Source organism: Fusarium phalaenopsidis, assembly GCF_050370095.1.
Source record: "Fusarium phalaenopsidis strain FUZ10S chromosome Unknown contig_32316, whole genome shotgun sequence".
NCBI classification, from domain to species: Eukaryota; Fungi; Ascomycota; class Sordariomycetes; order Hypocreales; family Nectriaceae; genus Fusarium; species Fusarium phalaenopsidis.
This window is the reverse complement of record NW_028145399.1, coordinates 28415-54515: the sequence shown is the minus strand read 5'-3', so window position 1 is coordinate 54515 and position 26101 is coordinate 28415. Positions and strand designations below refer to the sequence as shown.

Here is a 26101-nt window from a genome sequence, read left to right as displayed (position 1 = left end):
CCACAAGATGAAGAAGATCATCGAGGAGGATCACCCAGAGGCTCTCATGCACGAAGACGACGCGCCCCATAACCTCTCGGAGTATTTCTCACCCAGTTGCTCTGAAACCCCACAGCTCGACCCTGTCACAGTTTTCAAGCTCTGGCAGATCTTCCTTGATCGCGTTAACCCACTCATCAAGATCATCCACGCGCCATCCATGCAGGCTTTGATCGTATCTGCCGCCGCCGACATGACTCTGATTCCATTAGACCAGCAGGCATTGATGTATAGTATCCTCGGGTTGGCGGTTCTCGCGTTGAGGAGCGATGAGCTGGCAGGTATCTTGGGCGAGGACAAAACTCGAGAGGGCGTGTTGCAAGAGATGTTGAAAGGCGTGAGCGCAGTGCTCGTGCGTTTTGACTCCTTGAAACGGTACAACATGGTGGTCCTCCAAGCCCTGGTGCACACCTCGGTAAGCTCTTGGCCTTTCTATGTGAGAAGAAACCTGCTGACCATTCAGATCATTCTCATGGGCCAGTGCAACAAGCACGCGTCATGGGTTCTGCTGGGCTCATTGGTACGAATAGCTATGAGCATGGGCTACCATCGTGATGGCACACGACTACATCTGTCACCTTTTGAGACCGAAATGCGTCGCCGAATCTGGTGGCAGATTGTCATGTATGACATCAAACTTGGCATCGACTGCGGTTTGACATATAGCTGCATCCCCAAGCGCTTTGACACCAGGCAGCCCCTCAACCTGAATGATGCGGATTTGTTTCCTGATGCCACGGGTGAGTTGGCGCATAGAGATGGCCCAACCGAGATGGCATTTGTCATGATAATCCATCGTGTTGCCGCATATCTGCTCGATGAAGAGACGCGACAGGCCGTTGAAGCAAATATCCTGGGCCAAGAGATACATCCTACCAGTGTGGAACGCAACCGTACCCTCATAGAAGGGCTGGAGGCTGACCTCCTGGATATGGAGAGCCGGTTCATAAACGCAAAGGCAAGCAACGCTCACGCGGCGGCCCTGGGAATTCGTCCACATCTCATCAAGCGCCTACACGACATGATGCGTCCCATGCACGAATCGCCTGACTGGGGTGTCGACGTCTTCTCCCCCAGAGATAACCTCTTCAAACTCATTCTATCCAGCTGCGAAAATGCGAGCGACTCATACGAACAGATGGACCAGTGGGGCTTTGCTTGGTACATCCGCCTGCACTTCAACTTAGATATCCTAGCCTCGCTCTCCACATTCCTATACCATCGTCCCATGAGTTCCTTGGCTGATCGCGGTTGGGCTATTTTCACGTCCCTATACATCAGGCATACTCTACTCCAAGACCCTAAATCGGAAGCCGCAGTGATCTCGGCGCAATTCGCTCTGAAGGCCTACGCCCAGCGAGAGCGCGCCCTGGTCGAGGCTGGACAGTGTGTTGAAACGCCCGACTTTATCATTAAGCTGAGGCAAATAACCAAGTCACCCCTAGCCACGCCTCCTACACCAGACATCTCGGATCAGTGGGCAACTCTCGGAACGATGACAACTACTGCTGTACAAATGGAGGCAACGCATGAGATGGATATGCACATGTTTATGCCGTTTACCGGAGATGGCGGAGGGGGTGGAAGTTTTGATTTTTGGCCAGCTGTGCCGTGGAGGACTGATTAGGAGCAAAGTGTGACTAAACCTAGAAGTTGGTATGAAACCCGCAGGAGATGCGTGCTGACCCGGACCCGAAAGGCATCCTTGATTTACCCCGTGCAAGCAGTTCGTCCGTTACCTCGGCCGAGTAGAAGCGGCCTATAAATTACCCCGACTAGAGGCGGCCTCTTAGTTACCCCGAGTCTAAACAACACTAAGACATGTTCTTTCCTCCTGTTCCTTGACCCATGCTTTTTTTTGTCGTTCCTTTTAAAGATTACTCATACAAAACAGTTATTACTTTTTAAGATTACTTATATAAAACTTTGAGATTATTCATCTTATGCAGACTGTCCGTCTTAGTATAATTGCCGATATCTCGTCTCTTTATTATCTTTGAATCACTTGTCTTTCAGCCTTCAGTCAATTCATCCACTTTAACATTATAATGGCGACTGTTATTCTCCAGTACCCTGTCGGCCACGACTTCGACATTGATTACTATGTGAAGACGCATCTACCGATCGCTGATAAGTAAGGATCATCTCACCATTGCCCTACTCATGCAATGAAACGCGACTGAAACTTGGGACAGGGTCTGGGGGCCGGAAGGTCTTAAGGGCTGGGAGGTTATCAAGCTGGGAGGTGAAGGCCCGTACCAGGTCTACACTGTCCTCAAATGGGAGAGTGCGGCTGCGTTCCAGAAGGCTGCTGCATCGGAGGGAGCAAAGGTGGTTCAAGATGATGTAAAGAACTTTACCACGGCAGCGCCCGTACTGGTCTTTGGCGAGGCTGTCGCGGCGACCTAGGCAGTTAACACCTGCGGATTAAGACTTTGAGCACTTGTACTGTCAATTCCAGCACTATGGAACAGCATCCGCGCTGCTGGAGGCGATACCCAGCAATTTAGACCTGTTAGTGGCGATATAATTCTCCGCAAAGCCTCTGCTTGCTAGAGGAACAACAACGTGGTCGTGGCTGCACTCCATATTGCAAAGATAGCACCAACACATATTTAGGTATACGGACGGCGCGTAGGAAACGCAGAAGACTGGTTCATATAGCTGCTCTACGGCAGGATATTTTGCTAGGGACACAGTTACAGCCAATTCTTACAAACACAGTAGGTAGCGGTTAGGCTGGTTAGTTTTGAGATCAGAGCCAGTTCTCCTGGCAAAGAGTCCAATGCCGTATTTGCAATAGCTAAAGAACAGTGTGGCATGCCGCCGATTAGTTATTCGCGCCCATGATGTCAATTAATCAAGACATTGCGACTCCTTGAATCTTAAGCGTCGTATGGCACACCCTCCGCCAGCGGCACGTAACAGCTGCACAAGTCACCCCATTGCGGATCAATAGCGGAGTTTCAGCAAGTCCGCACTCCATAGTTAGCGTGTAGATTGGTAAGCTTCGGTCTGTGGTATATAAAGGCGTATGGTAGCTTCATGGCCAGAGAGTCAATCTGCTATCCGTTTACATCTGTGCTTCTATCTACGCATATTATACACTTCGCCCCCAGTGCTCGACTCACAATCTTGCTCAGACCTTGAAACGACCATGGCACCCCTTGATAATCCCGCAGTCCCCAAGGGCTCTACGGTCCTTGTCACCGGAGCCAACGGCCTGTTGGGTTCCCACATTGTCGACCAGTTCCTCGAGTACGGCTACAAAGTTCGCGGTACGGTTCGAGACACCGAGAAGAACTCCTGGCTCCAAGCTCTCTTCGACAAGAAGTACGGCAAGGGGAGCTTCGAGCTTTTCAAAGTCGCCGATCTGACGGCCGAGGATGCCTTCGATGAGGCCGTGAAAGGTATGCCAATAATTAAGGAGAGTAGCTGGGGTCTCGCGCCGACTATTTAACTACTACGTAGGAATTTCCGTTGTCGTGCACACTGCGACCATCACGAGCTTTGCCCCGGACCCCAATGAGGTGATTCCCCAGGCTATTGACTTTGCTGAGAATGCCCTTAAGTCTGCCTACAAGGAAACTTCCGTGAAGCGATTCGTTTTGACCTCGTCGTCGTCGGCAGCTGTTCTCTCCATACCAGGCGCCCCTGGTGTTGAAGTGCTGGAGGACACGTGGAATGAGTTCGCCGTTAAGGCCGCGTGGGCTGAACCTCCCTACACTCCCGAGCGTGGCGGCGTTGTTTATGCAGCCAGCAAAACCGAGGCCGAGAAGGCGGTGTGGAAGTACCATAAGGAGAACCGAGACAAACGCCCTGACCTAGTCGTCAACACAGGTGAGGGATCTAACAGTTCTTTAGATCGTGTATGCCTATTGATATGCTTAGTTCTCCCTAACTTCAACTTTGGAAAGTCTCTCGACCCAGTCAACCAGGGACATCCCAGCAGTTCTGGCCTCCCCGTTGCACTATGGCAAGGACAGGTGACCCCATTCCACCACATAATTGTGCCTCGTATGTATCTTTTCTTCCGTCTGGAGAGCGTAATTGCTAAGTTGTTTCTAGAATACTACATCAACGTTCAGGATACCGGTAGACTGCATGTCGCAGCCGCGGTCCTCGACTACATTAAGGGTCGGCGAATTTTTGGCTTTGCCGGCCGCTTTAACTGGGATGAAATCCTGGACATCCTCCGAAAGGCCGCGCCTAACAAGGAATTCCCAGCCAACTTCTCCTCTGGATCGGACGCTAATGAGATTAAGCCTCGTGCTGAGGCCGAGCAGCTGTTGCGAGACCTTGGGCGGCCAGGCTGGGTTAGCCTGGAGGAGACTGTTCTTGCCAACGTCTCAGATGTGAGGGACGCTTGAGCGGCTCTCCTGTCTCGCATTAGAGTAGTAGCCCTAGTCCCGTAAGCAGAGAAACTCGGGACAATAGAGATGAAGGCAACGTCATGTCGAAATACAGGTCTACCGTTGTGAATAAGATTACTCTATGTGCCGGGCATGTGCCCTTCCTGAGGCCGTTGCTCTCAGAAGGTGATGTTTTTGTAGATTGGCTTAACGTACGATCGGTCTTCTGGCTTAGCTATCCCACCAAGGGTTGGGCTTTACATAGGACAAAGAACGCATTATCAACAAATCATAGCATCATATCCTAATGCTAACAAAGTGGCATTTCCTTTTGTCTTTCTGCTGCCTGCAGAAGACTCATCCCTAGCGATATCATGAAAGGTAATGCAACCTCTCAGGGGGGTATTTAACAGCTCTTACCATCCATACAAAAACCATCCCTTCCCACCTTCAAATGACTGCAATTTCTCAACACAATGCCAAGAACAACAATCAGTCAGTCAGGCTCATACGTTTAATGCACGTATTGCTGGTGTTCCCCTTGACAGGCTATCACGACCCTCCACAGTGCACTGCTGCTTAAAAATTCCGCAATAAGTCACTAGGGTAACCAGCCAGCCAGGAAACATCTACCACACGTAACGGAAGTGAACATTTTCCTGGTCTGTCACGTCATTAAAGCCAGTGTCCATATGTACACGCTGATCAGCCCTGTCATCAATCTTATTGCGTCTGCGGTTTTCGTTCCAGCAGTATATCATGTAAAAAGATATGGTGATGATGCGCAGGACAAACGAGGTCAGCGTAGCATCCATACCAAGGGAGTATAAAGAGGCTTGGTTGACTTTGAAGAACTGTGAGGCGATGATGTTGCTGACTCAATAGGCAGCAAAGACAACGGCGTTCAAGGTGACTTTCTGGGTGTGTCCAGCTGCATTCGCGCTGTTCAAACGCAACGAGACTGTCCCAGGGTTAGTTAAATGTCTGCTGCCAGGCCCATTGGCAGAGGCCGAGAATGCTCAAGCGTTATAGAATAAACGCACCTATGTAAGAGCCCAAATAAACGTAGAACCAGTAGAGAGCCAACAGCCGGTTGACATAGGCATCGGTGGGCAATGTGTAAAGAAAAACGGTGACAATCAGGCCAACTCCAAGACCGCCGATGACAAAAGCCCCGCGCAGTTGCAGGTTGGGGAAGCGTCTGATACAAAAGTAGACACCGAAATTACAGACATAGCTGCTCAAGGTCTGAATGACTCCACTCGGCATCATGAGAAGGGTAGATCTTTGAGATGAGTACCCAAGACCGTTGAGAATCAGGGGGGAAAAGTTGGTGAGCCCGCCGTTGGGAATAGAAACCCAGACGTGAAAGAGGAACATGAGCCAGGTCTTGGAATCTTTCACCAACTCCCAGACCTGGGCTTTGTTGAACGTCTTGTTCTCGATTCCCAGCTAGTCGGCACGCATGCGTTCGACAGCGACATGCTTTTCCCGTTGCGAGATGAACTTGGCCCTGACGGGGTTGTCGGGGAGAAAGATACCGACGATGACGGCGTAGATGAGGATAATACCGCCAGTGATCCAGAAGAAGCTACGCTAAGCCCACTCAGAGTGGATGAAACCAATAACCCAGCCAGGGGTTCCGGTGATGAGAGTCGCGAGTCCTGTTCGAGCATCGCATGAGTAAGTCGTTCGATCCATCACCTTGCCAACCTACCAGTGTAAAAGAGGCCAGCTCCAGCTGGCTGCTCCTCGCGCGTATACCACATGGTCATGATGAGAAAATTGCCCGGCGCAACAGGAGTCTCGAGGGCACCAAGTAGGATTCGCGTGATGATCATGGGGACGAAGCTCTTGCTGAAGCCAGCACCGATGAGGACAAATCCCGAGGCTAAATGGCACTAGATATGGATTTAGCGACGGGATGACGCTAGAGAATCTGAGATAAGGGGAAATATAAGAAGAGGTAGCTAACGCGGGGTAGTATATATATTATATTAAACTAAATAACATACATGATAAGCATGCGTCGCAGGCAAGTATGCGTCGCACTTGTATTTTTACCTTAAAAGAATATATTAAAAAAATTCTTTAAAATTTAGCTTAAGCTTTTATAGGTAAAAACTAAAGAGTTAAGCTTCTTATATAATATAAAAGCAATAAAACTTTTCTTAGATTTTTAAAAAATTATTACTAAGCTAATATAAAAAAAGCCTATTTATATTATATAAATTATTATTTTTTTATAAAGGGTAATATAACATACTTAATAAGTATATAAATTAAATAAGTATAACATACATATATAGCAAGCCAGACAGCAAGCAAACCGGACAAAAAATCCCTTAACCTATATTATCTCTATTTAATCAATTAATTCTTAACCACCTAGCATATCATAGTCTAATAAAGAGGCTAGAATCCTTCTTGCACTTTAAGCCCATTAAAATATACTAAAACTAAGTCTTAAAGGTGCCACAAAGCTCTACTAAGTTAAGCATTTAATACTATTTAACTAATATAATAGCATCTAAGCCCGAGTTAATACTATTCCTAATTCACGCTGATTATTTAATCTAGAGGAATAGATCCTTATTTACTTTATTCTCGACCTAGATTCGCGAGGATTTCCCCCCTAGCTTCGTGGTATAAAAGAAATAGCTAATTAATTACTTATTGACCGCGACGCACCACTAATTAGCGCATATTAGGCTTTAAACTTTATTAAGCGATACCTAGACCTTAAGATGCGTTTTTTTTAAAAGTATAACTACTAGAGAGCTAAGTGCGAAGATCTAGCTATTATTTATAATTAGTTTATACTTATAGTAAATATAATCGCGAAGTATAATATCTAATTAGATAATTTCTATAATATTAATAAGACTAGCTTTATAATAGGTATAATTTAGAGTAAAATAGTTATCATAGGCATAGATAGGCATAGAAAGCTAAAATTAATATAGCCTAGAAACCGGGAATAGATTATAGTTATTTAGGCGATTAATGCAGATAGCCAAGCAATCACGCCATTTATTATTAGTGCTAGCTAATATCACCTTGCTAACTAGTACCGGGATAATAACCTCCCGGGCGATTAGGCTATTATAATGACCTAAAATAGCTAGACCGATAACGAGACTAATCTCAAGTGGCTTAAGCACTTTAACTAGTATATAGCTAAGTAATTAAATAGTCGCTATTATCTTCTAATCCTTAATAACTATAAAAGTTATTACTTAATTAAATTTAAGAAATATTATAAAGAGAAGAAAATTATTAAGCTTTATATATTACCTTATTTATTTTATATACTTTAGTCTCTTAATATTAGGTACTTTAGCGTGCTTAAGAATACTTATAGCTAAGAAATAAAGTATTTAATTAAATACTTTATAACTTATATTTTAAAGATTAAGTTCTTTCTAGCCTTTTATACTATATTTTAAGCTATTATAATAAAAAAGAATATTAAGTTAGCCTTTAGAGGAGCTAAGCTTATTCCTCTTAACCTAGAAAGTATAGTCTTAAAGCTTAATATATAGCTATAAACTCTAATGCCGCCTAAGGAGGTAGCTAAACTGTTAACCCCTTAGGTCTTAAAGACCCTAAAGATTATACTTAAGGCTTAATCTTAGTTAAATTACCTTAAGAGATAAGTTATAAGGTATAAAAATAGCTCCTTAGAATTAATTTTAAAAGTTATATAGTCTTCTTCTAAGGGAATAAAGATAGTTATATATAAGGTTGCCTTACTTAAGGCTAGGGTTAAAGAACTTAAATAGGTAAATGAGATACTAAGTTAGCGCTAAAGGGCAAAAAGGACCTAATTATAAAAAAGAGGGGTAATAATAATAAAGAAAAAAAGGTAAGTAATTAATTAGATAGATATAGATATATAGGTAGTAATAGAATTATTAAGAAGTAGTAATTAAGGGAGGTTAATATAACTAGGGGTTTAGTATTATAATATTTATAATAAGCCTAATTATAATATAAGAATATATTAAATAGTAATTAAAATATCTAAGGAAGAGTATAATAAGTAATTTTAATTAATTAAATAATTTATTATATTTTTATAATAATTTCTATCTTTAAGGTTAAAAAAAATATCTAGTTTACTTACTATCTAGCTTGCTATATATATATATTATAAATTAAAAATCTTAACTTTTAAGATATAAATTATAATAAAAATATAATAAATTATTTAATTAATTAAAACTACTTATTATATTCTTTCTTAGATATCTTAATTATTACTTAATATATTTTTATATTATAACTAGGCTTATTATATATATTATAGCGCTAAACCCCTAGTTATACTAACCTTCCTTAACTACTACTTCTCGACAATTTAGCCACTACCTATATATTAATATCTATCTAATTAATTACTTACCTTTCTTTATTTAGAGTTATCTTCCCTCTTTTTTATAAGTAGGTCCTTTTTACCCTCCGCCGCTAGCTTAATACCTTATTTACTTATTAAAAGTCTTAGATCTTAGCCCTTATTAATACTATCTTATATATAACCGCCTTTATTCCCTTAGAAAGAGACTTTAATACTTCTAAAATTAATTTAAGAGAACTACTTTTATGCCTTTTAATTTTTCTTTTAAGGTATTTAAACTAAGATTAAGCCTTAAGGATAGTCTTTAAGGTCTTTAAGACCTAAGGGTTAAAGGGGCTAGCCTCCTCCTCGGCAGGCATTAAAGTCTATAACTATATATTAAGCTTTAAGACTATACTTTTTAGGTTAAAAGAAATAAGCTTAGCCCCTTTAAAGGCTACCTTAATATTTTTTTTTATTATAATAGCTTAAAATATAGCATAGAAGGCTAAGAAGAATTTAGTCTTTAAAATATAAGTTATAGAGCATTTAATTAGATGCTTTATTTCTTAATTATAAGCCTTCTTAAGTAGCCTAAAGCAACTAATATTAAGGGGCTAGAGTAAATAAGATAAATAAGGCAGTATATAAAGCGTAATAATATTATTCTCCTTATAATATATCTTAAAGTTAGCTAAGTAGTAACTTTTATAGCTATTAAGGATTAAAAGATAATAGGGACTAGTTAATTAGTTAGTTATATACTAATTAAAGTGCTTTAGCTACTCGAGACCTATCTTATTATTAGTCTAGCTATTTTAAGACGTCGCAATAGCCTAATCGCCCGGGAGGTTGCTTTCTTAGTACTAATTAGCGAGGTGATATTAGCCCATAACTATAATAAACGGCTAGATAGCCTAGCCTTTCGCATTAATCGCCTAAATAACTATAACCCATTCCCGGTCTCTAGGCTATACTAATTTTAGTCTTCTACGCCTTTCTGCGCCTATAATAACTATCCCGCTCTAAATCAGGCCGATTATAAAGCTAATCTCATTAAAGTTATAGATATCTTTTAATTAGATATTATACTTCGCGATTATGTTCTTAATAAGCTTAAATTAATTATAAATAATAGTTAGATCTTTATATTTAGCTCTTTAATAGTTATATTTATAAAAAAAACGCGTCTTAAGCTTTAAGTATCGCTTAATAAAGTTTTTAGCTTAGCGCTTACTAATAAGTAGCGCATTGTAGTTAGCGAGCAATTAGTTAGCTATTTCTTTAATATTATATAATCGCGGGGGAAATCCTTATAAATCTAGGTTAAGAATAAATTAGATAATAATTTATTCCTCTAAATTAAATAATTTATATAATTTAAGGATTTAATTATAATATATAGATATGCTATGTTATTAGCGATAGAGAGTAATATAAGAGATTTTATAAACCTTTATAGCGTATTAGAGACTTAATTTTAAGTTATTTTAATAGGCCTAGAGCATAAGAAAGATATTAGCCTCTCTATTTAATTATAGCATATTAGGTAGTTAAGAATTAATTAATTAAATAGAAATATTATAAGATAAGAGATTTTTAATCTATATACTTATTTAATCCGCATGCTTATTAAGTATATTATATAATAAGTAAGTTAGTTACTTTTCCTTACCTTAAAGATTAAAAATTATAATAAAAATATTATAAATTATTAAATTAATTAAAACTACTTATTATATTTTTCCCTAGATATCTTAATAACTATCTAATAAGTCCTTATATTATAGCTAGGCTTATTATAGATATTATAATACTAAATACTTAGTCGCACTAACCTCCCTTAATTACTACTCCTTAATAATTTAGCCACTACTTATATATTAATATCTATTTAATTAATTATTTACCTTTCTTTCTCTATTATTATTACCTCTTTTTTTTATAATTAGGTCCTTTTTGCCCTCTAGCGCTAGCTTAATATCTTATTTACTAGTTAAAGCTTTTAGATCTCTGCCCTTACTAGAGCTATTTTATATATATTTCTCTTTAGTGCCTTAGTAATTAACTTCATAGCCTTAATAATTAACTTAGGGGAGTTATTATAATGCCTTTTAATTTATCTCTTAAGGTATTTAAACTAAGATTAAGCCTTAAGCATAGTCCTTAGGGTCTTTAAAACCTAAGGGCTTAATAGTTTAGCCTCCTCCTTAGCAGGCATTAGAGTTTATAGCTATATATTAAGCTTTAAGACTATAATTTCTAGGTTAAGAGGAATAATCCTAGCTCCTTTAAAGGATACCTTAATATTTTTTTTTATTATAATATATATATATAGCGAGCTAGATAGTAAGCAAACTAGATATTTTTTTTAACCTTTAAGATAGAAATTATTATAAAAATATAATAAATTATTTAATTAATTAAAATTATTTATTATATTCTTCCTTAGATATCTTAATTACTACTTAATATATTTTTATATTATAACTAGGCTTACTATAAATATTATAATACTAAACCCTTAGTTATATTAACCTCTCTTAATTACTACTTCTTAATAATTCTACTACTACCTATGTATTTATATCTATTTAATTAATTACTTACCTTTTTTCTTTTATTATTATTACCTCTCTTTTTTATAATTAAGTCCTTTTTGCCCTTTAGCGCTAGCTTAATATCTTATTTACTTATTTAAGTTCTTTAACCCTAGCCTTAAGTAAGATAACCTTATATATAATTATCTTTATTCCCTTAGAAAAAGACTATATAGCTTTTAAAATTAACTCTAGGAAGCTACTTTTATGCCTTATAACTTATCTCTTAAGGTAATCTAACTAAGATTAAGCCTTAAGTATAGTCTTTAAGGTCTTTAAGACCTAAGGGGTTAATAGTTTAGTTACCTTCTTAGGCGGTATTAAAGTCTATAGCTATATATTAAGCTTTAAAATTATACTTTCTAGGTTAAGAGGAATAAGCTTAGCTCCTTTAAAGGCTAACTTAATATTTTTTTTTATTATAATAACTTAAAATATAATATAAAAGGCTAAAAAAAACTTAGTTTTTAAAATATAAGTTATAAAATATTTAATTAAATATTTTATTTCTTAATTATAAGTATTTTTAAGTATATTAAAGTACTTAATATTAAGGGGCTAAAATATATAAAATAAATAAAGTAATATATAAAACCTAATAATTTTTTTCTTTTTATAATATCTTTTAAATTTAATTAAGTAATAACTTTTATAGCTATTAAGAATTAAAAAATAATAATAATTATTTAATTACTTAGCTATATATTAGTTAAAGTACTTAAGCTATTTAAGACTAATATATATAATAAGTAAGTATTATAAATAAGTAAGCGCCGCACTTTTCTTAACCCTCTTTAGTAAGATTATAATAAAAATATAATAAATTAATTAATTAATTAAAATTACTTACTATACTCTTCCTTAGAGGTTTTAATTATTACTTAATATATTTTAATATTATAACTAGGCTTATTATATATTTTATAGTGCTAAACTCTTAGTTATACTAACCTTCCTTAATTATTACTTCTTAATAATTTAGCTATTACCTATGCATTAATATTTATTTAATTAATTACTTACCTTTTTTCTTTTACTATTATTACCTCTCTCTTTTATAGCTAGGTTCTTTTTGCCCTCTAGCGCCGGCTTAATATCTTATTTGCCTATTAAAGATTTTATATCTTAGCCCTTAACGTACTTAATAAGTATGTGCACTAGATAAGTAAGTGCACTACTTAAATTTCTACCTTAAAAGGCAATTTTAAATAAATTCTTAAAAATTCAAACTAGGCTTAAAATAGCTAGGTTTAAAAAGTCAGGCTTATTGCATAATATATAACCTATGATAATTTTTTTAGATTTTTATAAAAATTCTTACTAAGCTAGTATAATAATAACTTATTTATACTATGTAATTCGCTATTTCTATATAAAAGAAAATTTTTAAAAATCTATAAAAATTATTTCTAAGCATTATATATAGTTAAATAGCTAGAAATATTTTTTTAATAATTTTAATAATTAAATCACTAGTTTTAGAAATATAAGATTTCCGTATTTTTAGTTACATAGTATGCTAGTGCATATACTTGTTTGGTGCACATGCTTATCATATATATTAATAATATTATCTTATATATAATTACCTTTATTCCCTTAGAAAGATATTTTAATACCTTAAGAATTAACTCTAAGGAGCTACTTTAATATCTTTTAATTTATCTTTTAAGGTATTTAGACTAAGATTTAGCCTTAAGTACTATCCTTAGAGTCTTTAAAGCCCAAGGGGTTAAGGGCCTAGCCTCCTCCTTAACCAGCGTTAAAGTCTATAGCTATATATTAAGCTTTAAGACTATACTTTCCGGGTCAAGAGGGATAAGTCTAGCCCCTCTAAAAGTAGACCTAATATTTTATTTTATTATAATAGCTTAATAAGCGGCATAGAAAGCTAAGAAGAACTTAGTCTTAGAAATATAAGTAATAAAGTATCTAATTAAATACTTTATTTCTTAACTATAAGCCTTTTTAAGTAGGCTAAAGTACCTAATATTAAGAGACTAAAGTAAATAAAATAAATAAGGCAATATATAAAGTATAATAATTTTATTTTTCTTATAATATCTCTTAAAGTTAATAAAGTAGTAACTTTTATAGCTATTAAGAACTAGAAGACGATAGCGATTATTTAATTACTTAATTATATACTAATCAAAGTGCTTTAGTTACTTAAGACTAGTCTCGTTATTAGTCTAGCCATTTTAGGAGGTTATAATAGTCTAATCGCCCAGGAGGTTACTTTCTCTATACTAGTTAGCGAGGTAATATTAGCCCGCACCTATGATAAACGGCTAAATCGCTTGGCCCTCTGCATTAATTGCCTAAATCACTATAATCCATTCCCGGCTTCTAGGCTATATTGATTTTAGTTAATTATGCCTTTTTATGCTAGTAATAACTATTCCGCTTATAATTATACCTATAAGGAAGCTAGTCTTATTAAAGTTTTAGATATTATCTAATTAAATGCTATACTTCGCGATTATATTTACTATAAGTTAAAACTATTTCTAGATTTCCTTTAGATCTTTATACTTAGCCCTCTAGTAGTTATATTTATAAAAAAAACATATCTTTAGCTTTTTTTATCGCCTAATAAAGTTAGAAGCCTAGCGCTTATTAATAGGTAGCGCATCATAGTTAATAAGTAGTTAATTAGCTATTATTTTAATAATATATAGTCATAGGGGAAAACCTCGCGCATCTAGGTTAAGAATGAATTAAACTATAATTTATTCCTCTAGATTAGATAGTCAGCGTGAATTTAAGATAATATCGCATCGAGATTAAATGCCCTGCTGGCGGCGATATAGCCGCCGCTTATTAATCTTATATATCCCTGCAGCGCTTTAGATACTTAGTTTTAGGTTATTTTAAAGGGCTTAAAGGGCAAGAAGCATTCTAGCCTTAGTATTTAGGTCTAATATATTTAGTGGTTAATAATTAATTAATTAAATAAAAAGTTAGGTATAGGAGGGAAAAGTGCGGCGCTTGCTTATTTGCGGCGCTCGCTTATTATATATATTAGTCTTATTATTAGTTTAGCTATTTTAAGTTATTATAATAGCTTAATTACCCGGGAGGTTATTATCTTAGTACTAGTTAGCGAGGTAATATTAGCTAGTACTAATAATAAATAATATAATTACTTAGCTATTTATATTAATTACTTAAATAATTATAATTTATTCTTAGTTTCTAGGCTATATTAATTTTAGCTTTCTATGCCTATTTATACCTATAATAATTATTCCGCTTTAAATTATACTTATTATAAAGCTAGTCTTATTAATATTATAAAAATTATTTAATTAAATATTATACTTTATAATTATATTTATTATAAGCATAAATTAATTATAAATAATAGCTAGATCTTTATACTTAGCTCTCTAGTAATTATATTTCTAAAAAAAATATATCTTAAGGTTTAAATATCACTTAATAAACTTTAAAGCCTAATGCGCGCTAATTAATAGCGCATCGCGGTTAATAAGTAATTAATTAGCTATTTCTTTTATACTATAAAGCTAGGGGAGAAATCCTCGTAAATCTAGGTTAAGAATAAAGTAAATAAGGATCTATTCCTCTAGATTAAATAATTAGCGTGAATTAGGAATAGTATTAACTCGGGCTTAGATACTATTATATTAGTTAAATAGTATTAAATGCTTAACTTAGTAAAGCTTTATAGTACCTCTAAGACTTAGTTTTAATATATTTTAATAGGCTTAAAGTGCAAGAAGGATTCTAGCCTCTTTATTAGACTATGACATGCTAGGTAGTTAAGAATTAATTAATTAAATAGAGATAATATAAGTTAAGGGATTTTTTATCTAGTTCGCTTGCTATCTGGCTCGCTATATATGTATGTTAGTAAAATATATAATAAGCGAGTTAGCTAGGCAAGCGAGTTAGCTAAAAATCCCTTACCTAATATCTTCTTGATTTAATTAATTAATTCTTAACCACCTAGTATATTATTTATAAATTATAAGGCTAGAATACTTCTTGCCCTTTAGGCTTATTAAAATTAACTAAAACTTAGCTTCTAATAAGCTGCAAAGATCTATAAGGTTAATTATAATACTCTTATTAATTACTATAAAGGGATCTAATCTTAATATAATATATATAATAAGCATGCGTCGCATGCAAGTATGCGTCGCACTTTTCTTATACCTTTAAGATAAAAATCATAATAAAAATACTATAAACTATTTTATTAATTAAAATTACTTATTATATTCTTCCCTAGATATTTCAATTACTACCTAATATATTCTTATATTATAACTAGGCTTACCGCAGATACTATAATGCCAAACTCCCAGTCGCGCCGACCTCCCTTGACCACTACTCCTCGACGATTCAGCCATTACCTACGCATTAATATCCATTTGATTAATTACTTGCCTTCCTTCCTCTATTATTATTACCCCTCTTTTCTATAGTTAGGTCCTTTTTGCCCTCCGGCGCCGGCTTAGTATCTTATTTGCCTATTTAAGTTCTTTGACCTTAGCCTCGAGTAAGGTAACCTTATGCATAATTATCTTTATTCCCTTAGAAGAAGACTATATAGCTTTTAGAATTAACTCTAGGGAGCTACTTTTATGCCTTTTTACTCGCCTCTCGAGGTAATCTGACTGAGATTAAGCCTTAAGCACGGTCTTTGGGGTCTTTAAGACCCAAGGGGTCAACGGTTCAGCTACCTCCTTAGGCGGCGTTGGAGTCCGTAGCTATATATTAAGCTTCGAGACTATACTTTCTAGGTTAAGAGGAATAAGCCTGGCTCCTCTAAAGGCTAACTTAATATTTTTTTTTATTATAGTGGCCTAAAATATAGCATAGAAGGCCAAAAAGAACTTAGTCTTTAAAACGTGGGTTATAGAGCATTTAATTAGAAGCTTTATTTCTCGACTATAAGCATTCTTAAGCACGCTAAAGCACCTAACGTTAAGTAGCTAAAGCAGATAAGATGAATGAGGTGGCATATAAAGCCTGATGATCTTGTTCTCCTTGTAATATCTCTCGAATTTAATGGAGTGGTGACTTTTGTGGCCATCGAGGATTAGAAGACGATAGCGACTATTTAATCGCTTAGCTATGCACCGATCAAAGTGCTTAAGCCACTTAAGACCGGTCTCATTATCAGTCTAGCCATTTTAGGTCATCGCAATAGCCCAATCGCCCGGGAGGTTACTTTCTCGGTACTAATTAGCGAGGTGATATTAGCCCGCACCGATGATGAACGGCGGGATCGCTTAGCTATCCGCATTAATCGCCTAGATGACCATAATCTATTCTCGATTTCTAAGCTACACCGATTTTAGCTTTCCACGCCTTTCTATGCCTATAATAACCATTCCGCTCTGAATTATGCCTATCATAAAGCTAGTCTCGTTAATATTATAGAAATCATCTAATTAGATGCTATACTTCGCGATTATATTCGCTATAAGTATAAACTAGTTACGGATAATAGCTAGATCTTTATACTTAGCTCTCTAGTAGTTATATTTTTAAAAAAAACGCGTCTTAAGCTCTGGGTATTATCTAATAAAGTTATAAGCCTAATGCGTGCTAATTAGTAGCGCGTCGCGGTCGGCAAGTAATTAATTAGCTATTTCTTTTATATTATGCAGTTAGGGGGGAAATCCTCGTGAGTCTAGGTTAAGAATGAAGTGAATAATGATCTATTCCTTAAGATTAGATAGTCGACGCGATTGGGGGATTTAATTATGTCGCGATTAAATGCTATTCTGCCGGCGATGTAGCCTATGCTTAGAGATCCTATAGAGGTTTATAGCGCGTTAGATGCTTAGTTTTGGGTTATTTTGAAGTGCTTAAAGAGTAAGAAGAGTTTTAGCCTTAGTATTTAGGTCTAATATATTTAATAGTTAAAGAATTAATTAATTAAATGAAAAGTTAGGTATAAGAGGGAAAAGTGCGATGCATGCTTGCATGCGACGCATGCTTATTATATATGTTAATACTATTAATAAATTATATTAATTATTTAATCTAGAGGAATAGATTATTATTTAGTTTATTCTCAACCTAGATTTATAAGGATTTCTCTCTTAGCTTTATAATATTAAAAAAATAATTAATTAATTACTTATTAACCGTGACGCGCCGCTAATTAGCATATATTAGGCTTTAAACTTTGTTAAGCGATACCTAGAGATTAAGATATATTTTTTTCATAAATATAACTACCAAAGAGCTAAGTGCAAAGATCTAGTTATTATCTATAACTGGTTTATATTACGGGCGAACCCGTGAGGAAGGTTGTTTCCCCCTGGAAAAACTAAGACCGGAGAAATCCTTCTCCGTAGCCCCGCTGCGAGCCCTACATAAAACCCGCAGCGAAGTCATAGCTAGTTCTTTTCCTTTTCTCTCCCTTCCTTAGTCTTAGATATTTAATCAACCAGTTCACCTTAGCTGCATAAGCTCCGGTCCGACCCTAGCAGTTTATGCTTATGGCGAATATAATTATGAAGTATAATATCTGACTAGATAATATTTATAATATTGACGAGACTGGCTTTATGATGGGTATGATTTAGAGCGGAATAGTTATTATAGGCATAGAAAGGTATAGAAAGCCAAAATCGGTATAGCCTAGAAACCGAAAATGGATTATAGTTATTTAGGTGATTAATATAGATAGCTAAGTGATCCCGCTATTTATTATTAGTGCGGGCTAATATTACCTCGCTAACTAGTACTAGGATAGTAACCTCCCGGGCGATTAGGCTATTATAATAACCTAAAATAGCTAGACTAATAATAAAACTAGCCTTAAGTAGCTTAAGCACTTTAATTAATATATAACTAAGTAATTAAATAATTATTATTATTTTTTAATTCTTAATAATTATAAAAATTATTACTTAATTAAATTTAAGAGATATTATAAAAAAAAAAAATTATTAGACTTTATATATTACTTTATTTATTTTATTTACTTTAGCCCCTTAATATTAAATATTTTAATATACTTAAAAGTACTTATAGCTAAGAAATAAAGCTTTTAATTAAATACTTTATAACTTATATTTTAAAGACTAAGTTTTTCTTAGCCTTTTATATTATATTTTAGGCTATTATAATAAAAAAGAATATTAAGTTAGTCTTTAGAGAGGCTAGCCTTATTCCTCTTAACCCAGAAAGTATAGTCTTAAAGCTTAATATATAGCTATAGACTTTAATACTAGCTAAGAAGGTAGCTAAACTATTAACCTCTTAGGTTTTAAAGATCTTAAAGATTATACTTAAGGCTTAATCTTAGTCTAAATACCTTAAGAGATAAGTTATAAGGCATAAAAGTAGCTCCCTAGAGTTAATTCTAAAAGCTATATAGTCTTCTTTTAAGGGAATAAAGATAGTTATATATAAGGTTGCCTTATTAAAGGCTAGGGTTAAAGACCTTAAATAGGCAAATGAGATACTAAGTTAGCGCTAAAGGGTAAAAAGAACCTAGCTATAAAAAAGAGGGGTTATAATAGTAAAGGAAGAAAGGCAGGTAATTAATTAAATAGATATTAATATATAGGTAGTAGCGGAATTATTAAGAAGTAATAGTTAAGGAAGGTTAGCGCAACTAAGGGTTTAATATTATAATATCTATAATAAGCCTAATATATATAATAAGCAAGTAAAACAGATAAGCGAGTAAAATACTTTCTTTAACCTTTAAAATAAAAATTACTATAAAAATATAATAAATTATCTAATTAATTAAAACTTATCACTATACTCTTCCTTAGACGTCTTAATTACTACCTAATAGGTCCTTGCATTATAGCCGGGCTTACTATAGATATTATAATGCCAAACCCTTAGTCGCGCTGACCTCCCTTGACCACTACTCCGCGATAATTTAGCCACTACCTACGCATTAATATCCATTTAATTAATTACCTGCCTTCCTTCCTTTACTATTATAACCCCTCTTTTCTATAGCTAGGTTCTTTTTGCCCTCCGGCGCTAACTAAGTATCTTATTTGCCTCCTGAAGGTCTTTATTCTTAGCAGCTAGTAAGGCAACCCGATGCATAATTGCCTTTATCCCCTTCTTAAGAGACCTTAGGGCTTTAAGGATTAACTCTGGGGAGCTACTTTGATGCCTTTTAATTCGTCTTTTAAGATATTTAAACTAAGATCTAGCCTTAAGCACGGTCTTTAGGGTCCTTGAGACCCAATGGGTAGAGGGTTTAGCCCCCTCCTTAACCGGCGTTGAAGTCTATAGCTATATATTAAGCTTTAAGAGTATACTTTTTGGGTCAAGAGGAATAAGCCTGGCTCCTTTAAAACCTTTCTTAATATTTCTTTCTATTATAGTAGCTTAATATGCGGCATAAAAGGCTAGAAAGAACTTAGTCTTTGAAACGTAGGTTATAGAGCATCTAATTAGATGCTTTATTTCTTGACTATAAGTCTTTTTAAGTGGCCTAAAGCACCTAATATTAAGAGGCTAAAGTAGATAAGATAAATAAGGCAGCATATAAAGCGTGATGATATTATTCTCCTCGTAATATATCTTAAAGTCAGCCAAGTAGTGGCTTTTATGCCCATTGAGGATTAAAAGACGATAGGGACTAGTTGATCGGTTGGTTATATGCTGATTGAAGTGCTTTAGCCACTCGAGACCTATCTCGTTATCGGTCCAGCCATTTTGAGACGTCGCAATAGCCTAATCGCCCGGGAGGTTGCTTTCTTAGTACTAATTGGCGAGGTGATATTGGCCCGTAACCACGATGAATAGCTGGATAGCCTGGCCTTCCGCATTGATCGCCTGAATGACTATAACCCATTCCTAGTCTCTAGGCTATACTAATTTCGGTCTTCCACGCCTTTCTGCGCCTATAATAACTATTCCGCTCTGAATTAGGCCTATCATAAAGCCAGTCTTATTAAAGTTATAGATATTACCTAGGGTAATATTATATTTCGCGATTATATTCTCTATGAGCCTAAACTAATCGCAAATAATAGCTAGATCTTTATATTTAGCTCTCTAATAGTTATATTTATAAAAAAAACGCGTCTTAAGCTCTTAGTATCGCTTAATAAAGTTAGAAGCCTAGCGCTTACTAATAGGTAGTGCGTCGCGGTCGGCGAGTAATTAATTAGTTATTTCTTTAATACTACGCAGTCACGGGGGAAATCCTCGCGAATCTAGGTCGAGAATGAACTAAATAATAATCTATTCCTCTAGATTAGATAGTTTCCGTGACTTTGGTATAGTATCGCGTAGAGAAAGAATGCCTTGTTGCCGGCGCTATAGCATCGTAGGACTAACTTTATAGATTTTTGCGGCGCGTCAGAGAGATAATTTTAGGTTATTTTAAAGGGCTTAAAGAGCAAGAAGGATATTAGCTTCTTTATTTAACTGTGACATACTAGGTGGTTAGGAATTAATTGATTAAATAGAGATAATATTAGTTAAGGGATTTTTATTTTACTTGCTTGTCTGTTTTACTCGCTTATTATATATATTAGTTATAATATAAAAATATATTAAGTAGTAATTAAGATATCTAGGAAAAAATATAATAAGTAGTTTTAATTAATTAAATAGTTTATTATATTTTTATTATAATTTCTAATTAAAAAGTTAAGAAAAGTAACTAACTTACTTACTTAGCTAACTTACTTATTATATATATTAAAAGAATTTTATTATATTTTATTAATTTTTTTTATATAGTTATTAATAAAAAGCTTATTTATATTATATATATTTATAATTTTAAATATAATAAGCTTAATAAATTAGGTAAAAATCTATAAAAAATATTATCTTATAACTCTTTTTTTAAAAAGCTTAAAAATAATTTTTTAAAAATTTTATTTATTATATAAATAGTTTTAGAAAATCTAATATTACTACTTTTAGCTATATAGTATAAGTAATTAGCATACTTATTTAATCGGCATACTTATTAACTACGTTAGCGCGTTTTAGAAAATTTAAAGTTTAGCCTTTTAGCTATACAGTGCAAGTGTTTAATTCACTTAACTGTTCAACTCGCTTATTAAGTACTGAGTTGGGGGAAAAAGGTGCTAAGCCATTTTGGGCCATTGGGCAATTTCCTATACGTTGAAAAAGGTCAGAGACCAGTTGCCGTCGGCCATCATCATTATCATCACTGTCGTCATGGTCAACGAGAAAGGAGCAGCTTTTGGGCTCTTTCTCTGACCAAATTTTCATTGTTATCAATTGATCAATTGCCCTTACTATTTTATATTGTGTTTACCTCACTAAGAAGCGTGTGAGATCCCTATTTTGAAAATCCCCCGAAGAAAGTCATAAAGCGTTCAACCTCGCTGTGGTTGGTGTGTTCTGTTTCTCCAACAAAGTACGTTATAAAGAGTCTTTAATTTTCGCTCTTATTATAGCTGGATACGACGTAGAGGACAGTGTGCGAGCTAAACCGCTACTGAGGCACCATCGGTTGCTACTGCATCTTGTCTGATCAACCAATCAACCATGGAGGGTGAGCATCTCGGTCCTCTCCACTTTCTGCATACGCCACGGCAAAATGAAGATCATGTCATCGTGACCCTTTCTTCTGACACCGCATCTGCGTTCTGCCCAAGTGGGGACTACGGCTAAAGTGGCCTCGACAATCGTCTTCATTGATTTACCTCATTTCCCTCCCCACATGTATATCGTGCGCCGCTGTAGCTGACGTATGCTGATCCTGAACAGCATGGGCTGGCGAAAATGACACCGACGCCGAGTCAGGCCCATGCGCTTGCACTTGTGGAGCGAATTGAGGGCTGCCTGAGCCTCGTCGCTGTGTTACTCATCTTCATTGCGTACGGGCTCGTGGCGCGACTGCGGAATCCTCGGAATACCTTCATTGTCATGGCGAGCATCGCCAACCTCGGCTCGAGCATCGCTTGTATCATTGCGAGGGATGGACTCGCCGCTGGGGAAGACTCTGCCCTCTGTAAGGCGCAGGCGTTTCTGCTTCAAATGTGAGGCCTCTTTCGTTGCACAGTCTCCTAAAGTTGAACTTGAGACCAGCGATACTGATGCATCGATAGGCTCGGGCAGTCCGATCCGTGGTGGGCTTTTGGACTGTCCTTCAATACCCTCCTTGTTGTCCTGGGCCGTACAAACCCCCAATCGTTCCACGCCTGGCAGTTCTGTCTCGTCTGCTTCGGAGGGCCATTTACCATCGCTTTTGCGCTGCTTTTTATTTCAACACGAGCTCGTGGGCCTATTTATGGCCAAGCCTACGTGGGTTGCTTTTTCTTGGTTGTAAACTGAAAGCTTCACATTAACTATTGGATAGGTTTGGTGTAGCGTTAGTGATAACTGGCCAAACGTTCGAGTCTTTTCCTCTTACATCTTCGTATGGCTTTGTATCGTTGGCTCAGTCGTCCTGAATATCATCGTTGGCTACCGCATCTTTCACTCAAGGAATCAAGTCCGAAATTTGTCAAATTCAATGGTAGCTTATTTGGCCATCCTCAACTTGTTTACGTCTGTTGACACAGCTCAGGACTCAACCAAGACTGCCACACGCAACGCCGAGAACGCTGCATATCCGGTGCTTGTCGCTGAAGACTTTGTCACCCTCGCGCCAGTTCCCTATATTTCGCTGCCTGTGCCGTTACACACACGACCAACATTAGGGGTTCTGGAAGCCTCAATATACGAGACACGGGATCACTACCGATCGACAATCACTTCAAACAAACCTCGCGATTCGACTTCGCGAAAACACCGAGTTCACCGCACCATAATGGTAACGAGGGGAGTACTATCAAAATGCCGTGTTAAGGACCCTGTGAAGAGGGTATATCTACGCGCCACATTCCTCTTCACTTTCAGCGTCGTCGTCTCGTGGACACCAGCAACCATAAACCGCTTTCATAGCTTCAAGTATGGGCACTCCTCATTCCCGTACCAAATTGCGACTGTGTCCCTTTTGCCACTCCAGGGTGTCTGGAATGCCATCATTTTCTTTGTGACAAGTCATAAAATTATGGAGGACTGGGCGCAGGATCAACGGACTTTGAGGGTTTCCAGGCCGACGATTGATACAGAGGAAGCGGCGATAAGGACACCCGCTAGAGGCGCCATTATGGACGAGGCCCTGGATCCTACTGATTCAGGAGGTGGCATTGAGCTGGGCCAGGTAGAACGCGCCTAACGAAGAAGTGGCGAACAGATATAATTTTATTAAAGTAGTAACGTACATGATAAGCGAGCGGCGCAGACAAGCGAGCGGCGCACTTTTCCCTCCTACACCTAACTTTCCACTTCATCAATCAAATTTTCGCCACTAAGTATGTCGCAATCAAATACTGAGGCAAATACCCTTCTTGCCCTTCAAGCCCTCCAAAATGATCCAAAATTAAGTCTCCGGCGGGCTTCTAATATCTATAGGGTCAAGGAGCAGAGGCTACGTCGCCGGCAGAATGGCATTCAATCTCGACGCGATACCATTCCCAACTCGCAGAAACTATCCGACCTGGAAGAATAGGTCGTTATTTAGTTTATTCTCGACCTAGATTCGCGAGGATTTCCCCCGCGGCTGCGTGGTATTAAAGAAATGGCTAACTAACTACTCGCTGACCGCGACGCGTCACCTATCGGCAAGCGCTAGGCTTCTAACTTTGTTAAGCGATATAATAAGCTTAAGACGCGGTTTTTTTATAGATATAATTACTAGAGGGCTAAATGCGAAAATCTAGCCGAGATTTAAAAGTAGTTTAAGCTCATAGAGAATATAATCGCGAAATATAATATTAACCTTACTGATATCTATAACTTTGATGAGGTTGGCTTTCTAATAGGCGTCATTATAAGCGGAATAGTCGTCACGGGCGCAGAAAGGCGTGGAAACCCGAAATCAATCCAGCCTGGAAACCAGGAATAGGTTATAGCCATTCAGGCGATTAATATGGAAGGCTAGGCGATCCTGCCATTCATCGTGGTTGCAGGCCAATATCACCTTGCTAGCTGGTACTAAGAAAGTAACCTCCCGGGCGATTGGGCTATTGCGACGACTCAAAATGGCTAGACCGATAACAATACAGGTCTCGAATGGCTAAAGCACTTTGACCGGCACACAAAGGCCCGATCAACCGGTCGCTATCGTCTTCTAATCCTCGATGGGCACGAAAGTCACCACTCGGTTGAATTTGAAAAATATTGCGAAGACAATCATATCATTACGCTTTATATGCCAGCTCATTCGTCTCATCTACTCTAGCCTCTTAATATTAGATGCTTTAGACCACTTAAGAAGGCCTACGGTCGGCAAATAGAGCATCTGATCAGATGCTTTATAACCCACGTTTCTAAGACCGAGTTCTTTCTAGCCTTTTACGCCGCCCACCAGGCCATAATAACAGAGAGCAACATCAAGGGGGGTTTTAGAGGGGCTAGGCTTATTCCTTTAGACCCGGAAAATATTATATCAAAGCTTAATATGTAGCTACGGACTCTAACACCTATTAAAGAGGAGGCTAGCCTTCCTAACCCTTAGGTCTCAAAGACCCCAAAGACTATCCTTAAGATTAGTTCTTAGTCTAAATACCTCAAAAGACGAGTTAGGAGATATCAGAGTAGCTCTCTAGCATCTATTTTAGAGGCTATTAAGTTATTTTCTAAGGGAATAAAGGCAATAATATATTAAATAGCACTATTAAAGTCTAAGAATTAAATCCTTCGATAGGCAAATAAGACCCTTAGTAAGTGGCGTAGAGCAAAAAGAACCCGCCTATAGAATAAAGGGAAGATAACTATAGATAAGGGAAGAGAAGTAATTAATTAAATAGATATTAATACGCAGGGGAGTAGCTAAATCGTCGAGAAGTGGTGGTTAAGTAGAGTCGGCACGAGTAAAGAAAAGGCATTATGGAATATGCGGAAAGACCGGTTATAATATAAGAATATATTAGATAGTTATTAATATATCTAGGTAATAGTATAGTAATTTACTTTAATTAATTAAATATTATATTATATTATTATTTAAGTTCTTATATTAAAGGTTAGGAAAAGTGCGCCGCTTGCTTGTCTGCGCCGCTCGCTTATTATATATGTTATTTATAACTAACATATATACATAGCTTGCGTGATAAACAAGCATGCGTGACAGCATACTGTATTACTAAAATTCCACTTACCCTAGACCTCTTAACTTTTTCTATAAAATAACTAGAAACCTAAAAGAGTATTTTTATAGACCTAATTATTTAAGAAATATTAACATATATAATAAGCAAGTAAAATAGATAAGTAAGTAAAATACTTTCCTTAACCTTTAAAATAAAAATCACTATAAAAATATAATAATATATATATATAGCGAGCTAGACAGCAAGCAAACTAGATAAAAAAAATCCCTTAACTTATATTATCTCTATTTAATTAATTAATTCTTAACTACCTAGCATATTATAGTCTAATAAAGAGGCTAGAATCCTTCTTACACTTTAAGCTTATTAAAATATATTAAAACTAAGTCTTAGAGGTGCTATAAAGCTCTACTAAGTTAAGTATTTAATACTATTTAACTAATATAATAGCATCTAAGCCCGAGTTAATACTATTCCTAATTCACGCTGACTATCTAATCTAGAGAAATAGATCCTTATTTACTTTATTCTTAACCTAGATTTATAAGGATTTTCCCCCCTAGCTTTATAGTATAAAAGAAATAGCTAATTAATTACTTACTAACTACGATGCACCACTAGTTAGCACATATTAGGCTTTAAACTTTATTAAGCGAT

At 36.2% G+C, this 26101-nt stretch overlaps 5 protein-coding genes across 5 annotated transcripts; 4 read left to right on the top strand and 1 right to left on the bottom strand.

Annotated features, from left to right (window-relative positions):
- Positions 1-7: 7 nt before the first annotated feature.
- LRP88_11583 (fungal specific transcription factor domain-containing protein) lies at positions 8-1666 on the top strand (the record flags this gene model as incomplete). The annotated part of the gene is made up of 1 exon (XM_083248009.1): positions 8-1666. The coding sequence occupies one exon, from the start codon at positions 8-10 to the stop codon at positions 1664-1666; it is 1659 nt and encodes a 552-aa protein (XP_083095439.1).
- A 421-nt stretch (positions 1667-2087) lies between these two features.
- LRP88_11582 (uncharacterized protein) lies at positions 2088-2448 on the top strand (the record flags this gene model as incomplete). Its single annotated transcript, XM_083248008.1, has 2 exons — positions 2088-2173; positions 2235-2448. 2 exons carry the CDS (start codon positions 2088-2090, stop codon positions 2446-2448), a joined length of 300 nt encoding a protein of 99 aa, XP_083095438.1.
- Positions 2449-3196: 748 nt separating this feature from the next.
- On the top strand, positions 3197-4409 carry LRP88_11581 (uncharacterized protein; the record flags this gene model as incomplete). The annotated part of the gene is made up of 4 exons (XM_083248007.1): positions 3197-3449; positions 3511-3879; positions 3931-4056; positions 4108-4409. 4 exons carry the CDS (start codon positions 3197-3199, stop codon positions 4407-4409), a joined length of 1050 nt encoding a protein of 349 aa, XP_083095437.1.
- An 860-nt stretch (positions 4410-5269) lies between these two features.
- On the bottom strand, positions 5270-6232 carry LRP88_11580 (uncharacterized protein; the record flags this gene model as incomplete). The annotated part of the gene is made up of 4 exons (XM_083248006.1): positions 5270-5352; positions 5435-5788; positions 5855-5982; positions 6105-6232. 4 exons carry the CDS (start codon positions 6230-6232, stop codon positions 5270-5272), a joined length of 693 nt encoding a protein of 230 aa, XP_083095436.1.
- A 15835-nt stretch (positions 6233-22067) lies between these two features.
- Positions 22068-23508, top strand: LRP88_11579 (G-protein coupled receptor; the record flags this gene model as incomplete). The annotated part of the gene is made up of 3 exons (XM_083248005.1): positions 22068-22324; positions 22394-22589; positions 22645-23508. The coding sequence occupies 3 exons, from the start codon at positions 22068-22070 to the stop codon at positions 23506-23508; spliced, it is 1317 nt and encodes a 438-aa protein (XP_083095435.1).
- Positions 23509-26101: the final 2593 nt, after the last annotated feature.